This window comes from Apaloderma vittatum, unplaced genomic scaffold (genome assembly GCF_000703405.1).
Source record: "Apaloderma vittatum isolate BGI_N311 unplaced genomic scaffold, ASM70340v1 scaffold20819, whole genome shotgun sequence".
Taxonomy (NCBI): domain Eukaryota; kingdom Metazoa; phylum Chordata; class Aves; order Trogoniformes; family Trogonidae; genus Apaloderma; species Apaloderma vittatum.
Genome location: NW_009736080.1, coordinates 14,583 through 20,724, shown reverse-complemented (window position 1 = coordinate 20,724; position 6,142 = coordinate 14,583). Strand labels below are relative to the sequence as shown.

Here is a 6,142-nt window from a genome sequence, read left to right as displayed (position 1 = left end):
TTTATACTGCAATGTGATTTAACTGAAAGGTGCCAAAATGAACACTTTTATATCATTTTCAGTTACACACAAGATGTCATGCACAGTTGAGACATTAGATTTTAAATCTATTTACAATTTTACATATTTTACAATATATATTTCTTCTTTACAGCTACAGAATAAATTCACACTAACAATAGTACCTTTTGAGTTTCTGCTGTAACTCAAATTCAAGTTAAACTAATTATTAAAAGCAAGTAAGTGCATGCCTAGAAGGAAGCTTTCAGGAAAGATGTCAATGGACTAGTGTTGCTTAAAAATTACACTGGTTTGTGTAGAAAATTTAAATTCAGTTCAAAAACCCACAAAAGCCTAATAGAAATCTACTTGACTAAAATAAATACAATTCACTACACTTAACCAAAGAAATGTACCTTAAAAAATGTACTGATTTAAGCTCGTCTGATCTTTAACCTTAAATTTACTTCCCTTCCCAAGTAGCAGATAGTACTAGGTGAGGATAATGATGCTTTTCAGAGTTAACACTGATAATTATCCTGCATAAACCTGAGGCTGCAGTGGTGGGGGCAGCTTGTCATTCTCCACATTTTCAGAGTCAATAGCTGCTAAGGCTTGATTTTTTGGTTTTATCTCTAATGGGTATTTCTCAACAATATCTTGGACCTCCTTTGTAATTCCATCAGTCCAATCTATTAGGTCTTTCTCAAGCTTCTTGGCTTCATTGACAATTCTTTCCTGTCTTTCATTCAACTGAGACAGGAGATCTAAGTTTTTATACATTTGCTTAACACCCAGGCAAACATCAGGTGAAAAACTGTCAGATTCTTGCTTCTTCGGGGATGTCTGACCAGTCATAAACCGATCAAAATCTTCTTGGCTTAGATTTAAAGACTGAGCATCCAGTTTCTCAATGAAGGCCACAGCACAGCACTACAAACAAAACAGAGAGTGAGTATCGCTGCAAGATAAAGACTGGAATGTACGTGTTCAATTTTTTAACCTGCTGTTAGATCAGTAAATGATTATTTTATTTAATGCCTCAACGGTTGCTCCTAAAGAGCTTTTCCAGGAGTTAACTATACCAGGCAGTTCATACGCCTCTTTCCCCTCCCCAAAGTCTGAAGAAGCGGAAAACTCAGAACAATGCAGGGAGACACCACTTCAGCTGGACAGCACCAGCTCGCTGGGTAACAAACCTCAGGATCGCTGCGCTGGGGAGGCGAGAGAACAAAGAACTACAAGAGCACTACGTTAATAATCTGATCAGCTCGCTCTCCGTTTGCTGAAGGAAGCAATGTCAAACACCCTTCTTACCTTGTGGATTCTTTCCTCCTACTGAAAGAATTTGTTAACATTCCAAGTGTTCAACCACATATTTTCCCTTGAGAATTGCTTTACAATGAAATACAGAAAAGCCAAGTTCATAATCGTAATTCCTTCTAACATAAACAAGCACAGCAGCAAATGCCTCCCACAGAGCTTTAAAAAGCCTGTTTGCCTCCACACAGTAATGGCCTAAGATCTGCAGTTCCTTTGAGAGATAAACTCTTAAAGGCTAAAATGGGGAACTCCACACGTGTAACATCTGCCCAGTCTAAACTGAGGATTTTAGGAATAGAAAATGCTTATCTCCTTACAGAACAAAGTTATATCCAAATCTGAGCATAAGATTCATCAAATAAAGGGTTTAATATTATAAACGAAGCAAAGCACTGTCTGGTTTGAAGCAGAGAAGAAAGAGAGAGGAGACACAAAGCAGAAGAGCTTGCTGCACTCTAATCTCAAGCACTGTGTGAAGATTGGTTTTAATTTTCCTTCCATGTTACACTGTGTTTGTCTTTACTGGAAATTCCTACATCCAAATAAAAGACAAACTTGTATAAAACATCGATGCTATTCCAGCACTTACCAGGTTGGTAAAATAGTAGCCGTCTTCTCCTGTCATTAACCTGCTTGGGTTACAGAAGCGTGTTATATACTGGATGTTGGACTGCAGACGGGGGGGGTTTCCCTTCAAAACAATGTATATAAGTGTTGGAAGAAAGTCATCAGCAGAAGCTGGTTCATTTTTTGTGATTTTGATAGCATTAAATATATGCTTGCTGCACTTGGTGATGCACGCTAACTTATCACGAGGGACACGTTTTGAATCCATTTCGATAATATCTGTAAGAGAAAACGTTCTCACATCATTAAAACCGTATTAATCAGACACCTGAGTAGGACACTTATGGGACAATGGTAGCATCATTTTTATCTGTGGTGCTTGCTGTTCCATAAAAGTATCTGTTTATTCAACATTTTCTTGGTTCCATCTAAGTATTTCAAATAGATTAGGGAAGCTTAATCATTTCTGTGACTGAAAACCCGCTACATCGATACATCAGTCCAATACCACCGAGACCACTGAAAATCCCAAAGCCTGGACACCCTCTGACAACAGCAGAAAATAACCCCTGTGAGCAAGAGACAGGAAGTTTAGAGCTGGAAATGCGAACTTCATCGTTCACAAACCTGTAATTGCTTTTACAACCATATCGGAGACTTCTGGAATCTCCTCATTGACAGGAACACACAGCATTTGTGGTGTTACCCAGTGCAAAGCCCTAAGATGAGAAAAAAAATAAAAGTTAAACTGTTCTGTGCCAGCAACATTCAGGTGTTTGAAACCAGCTGCTTCTTGAATTCAAGGCACAAGGAGTGCTTTGTGTAAATGAGGCACAAGTCCAGCCAGAGGCTAGTTTACTCCACTGAAGTAATTTATTTCCAGAAAAATCACTTTTTTGGCTATAATTTAGCTAAAGGAAACCAATTAGTTTTCCTAGTGTAGCAGCTTTCACTATTCATCCTATTTATTCCTTCTGATTCTTAAAGTGTTTTTAACCCTTTCTGGTTAAAAAGCTTGTGTGCAATGCGGAAGATTTTAACATGCTTGATTTGAAGCTCATTTACAGGACTGTGAATCACTCAACCATTTTTCTTTTAAAGACTTACCTGATTCTCTTTTGGACAGCAAGATCTTTCTTCTCATCATCGGTTGTTTCGGGGCAAAAGACGTACTTGTACTGCCGGGTCATAATGTATTTCTCAATCTGATCCATTGCTTTCTCAACTTTTTCAGGGGGCACTGAAAGGTACAAATCCCACCCCCACCACAGTGAATAAAGTATTCCATGGCACTTTTGTATATTTACCGCACTCGGAGCTATTACCACCAGATGAGTATTACTGATACGAGACGACCTGAGTTTATAAGGAACAGATACACTTAAGAGTATTTTCACTCTCTGCAGCAGAATTAAAAATACAGCGGCGAGAACACCGCAGCGACGTGCCAAGGCAATGACATGCACAGGTTCACAACGAAGCACACTCGTTTGGCACGTTCAACACACAAATTAGGTTCAGCTGCTTGCAGCTTACAAGAATATTTCTCAAAAATAGTCTTTGAGAATAAATCTAGTGAGGTCTTCCAAGTCCTCTGTTCCTGTTTATGTCTAAAGAAAAATCCCAGGGTATGCTTAAGCTGTGCCACTTACACACCAGGCACACAAAGGCAGTCGACAACAGGAACAGTTCCCTCTCGCTGGATTCTTGTGCGTTACGGTGTGGCGTAAGCCTCACGGCCTGTTAATTGGGTTGAGGCTACACGTTCAACTTCAGTTTTAAACTAATAGTATTGAATTTAAAACAAGAAATGAAAACAAGCGAACCACATTTAATTAGGAGTTAAGAAAAGCCTGTAAAAACAAATAATTTAGACTCCAAGACTTTGCAGAGCTGGTGCTGCTGGGAATAGTTTTAACTACAATATTAGAATTTGGTAACAGCGTTTCTGAAAGCCACTTAGGAATGCGTCATTTTTACTTGAAAGTGCAAGAGACTTTATCCTCAAGTCATTACTTTTTCAGCGGTAAGATATGAGGAAGAGGAACATGGTACCTTTCCAACGTGTCTGTAATTTGTCTGCTACATTTTGATAGAAGTCCTGGGCACACTCAGATTGCTCCTCAATGCTTAAGTCCTGTAACAGAAACCTGATTAGCTGTGCAAGAAAGGGCAGCACTGCCTGCGGTGTTTGGGTTTTGTTTAGGGAAAAGTGTCCAGCTGCAGTAACAGTCTGAGAATGCAAATACATAGTCAGAGGTGTTTATGTTGGCTAAATTATACTCAAAAACATGAGAAACCGAGATATGCTGGCTCTTTACCATGTGAAAGACCTGGGTTTAGTTGCTGACCAGCTCTGTACTAGCAGTGGAACAGGACAGGTACAATGCCAGTTTCCCCACGCACATCTCTGAGTAACAGTGACAAAATAACATGGGCTATTAAGTAGAATGCTTTCTCCCAATTTTGTCTCCGTTTTAAAAAAGATATATAGTATATAAAAAAAGAACATAAATCATAATTTGAAATAATATCTATAAAACAAATGTTTCTAATTATAAAGTCACTACGAAACAGATTCACGACGTTACTTGCGAAGCAGCATCACTTTTTGGGCATTAACTGAACGACTGAAAAACATAACAGAGGTTTGAAGGGTTAAAATCAACTTTACTGATCAAATCGCTTTTCAGCATTAAATCGCAGCATAAAACTATAAATTAAAAAAAAAAATGGAAAAAGAACTTGGTCTCTGAATTCTCTACGGCCAAAGCCAAGACAGTTACCCTGAACACAAGCTCTCAGCCCTGATGGCAGTGCCACACTTTAGGTCTGGTTTATCTGTAGCAGCAAACTGTATGTTTTGAGAAATGCTTCTTTCTGACTATCACGGAACCAGGAAATGCGAGCACCTCCAGCGTTTGTAACCAATAACAACACCACGCCATTTTCACAAACCCTACGCTCAGAATGAATCAGTTCTAAAAGAAAAAAACCAAACCACAAAACAAAACCACTTCAAGATGTTTTCAAAGTGGAGGGCACGCTAGATTCCATCACAGCTTCCCTTAATTTCCAGCCCAATTTGAGGTTATAATTTGAGTAACTACATACTAAATAGGAAAGGCAGGGAAAGGAAAAGTGTGCCAAATACTGACTCATTTCAACCATAGGTGGCACTACAGACACGTCAATATTTCAAGAACATTAACTTTTCCAATGGAGAACAAAGCTGTAACCCTTATTCCATACTAAAAGAGAAGAAAAGCACAGTCAAGTTCCCCTTCCCCAAAGAAAAGGAGACATGTGGATTCACATCGTCTTATCTTCTAACTTTTTAATCTTAAGGTATTTAAAAACTCACTAAGTAACAGAATTTCCACAAGTAATATTTATCTAGAAAATCGTACATTCAGCAGACTAATTTATCTGGGATTTATTCAGAACCGATTTATTTGGGATGCAAATGAAAGTTCTCTCAATATACCTGAGACGCTGGGGTTGAAAGTCACATACCAAACCAAAAAGCAAGCCTGTCACTACATCTTCATCTGACTAAGCCTAACAGCTGAAGACTCCTGTACACAATATCCAAAAAACCAAACTGCTGGAAGAAGTGCAGCATTTTCTCCATCTCCCACTAATTTCCCCCTTTTATTCACGCAAAACGCACGCAAAACTTACCCTTTTATGATTCATTGTGTCCAAAAACAGTTTACATTGCTTATAGATATCTTGTCCAGGCTTATGATATGTCTTGAGAAATTCTATGAATTCCTTGGATACTCGGTCTGTCTCGATGCTAGCCTGCCTGTTTATAGAAGGGCTGGGAGCCTTGGCTTCTTGGATCTCTGCTGGGAAAATTTGGGCACATCACATTAGCTTTTTTACGTTGACGGGTCAGTTCAGGAAACATTTTAATGTGTCTTTAAAATTTCAGGTTGTTTTTTAAAACTGTGCAGATGAATAAGCATCAATTTCTCAAGCTTTACCAGTGAGATGCTGGGTATTACTGAACAGAACTCTAGGAAACTGAGTATTCCACTGAAGTGAAACATTTATAGCCACACACTCATTTACACTAACAGTCTTTTTGTATTAGCAAATTACTGTAACATTGGTTTGCTTTTGCGTTTCTTACATTTTCATTCCCAAGTAAGGTATCTCCATAGAAGATCAAGACTTCCAGATGGGATTCTAGAGCAGTTTAAGATACCGGAGTAGTCCCTTTCTCATCCTCTCTCACCTTTAC

At 38.7% G+C, this 6,142-nt stretch overlaps 1 protein-coding gene across 3 annotated transcripts in view; it reads right to left on the bottom strand.

Annotated features, from left to right (window-relative positions):
• Positions 1–265: 265 nt before the first annotated feature.
• The window catches only part of RABGEF1 (RAB guanine nucleotide exchange factor (GEF) 1), a 12,790-nt gene continuing 6,913 nt past the window's right edge, over positions 266–6,142 (bottom strand). For 2 of the 3 annotated variants that reach the window (XM_009876848.1, XM_009876846.1), the window contains 6 exons: positions 5,575–5,741; positions 3,946–4,027; positions 2,998–3,130; positions 2,518–2,609; positions 1,913–2,169; positions 266–933 (listed from right to left, as the gene is read on the bottom strand). In XM_009876848.1, the coding sequence (XP_009875150.1) occupies positions 535–933; positions 1,913–2,169; positions 2,518–2,609; positions 2,998–3,130; positions 3,946–4,027; positions 5,575–5,741 (1,130 nt within the window). In that variant the 3' untranslated portion in view covers positions 266–534. Of the gene's footprint in view, positions 934–1,912; positions 2,170–2,517; positions 2,610–2,997; positions 3,131–3,945; positions 4,028–5,574; positions 5,745–6,142 lie in introns of all 3 variants that reach the window. The other variant, XM_009876847.1, reaches the window with a different exon arrangement.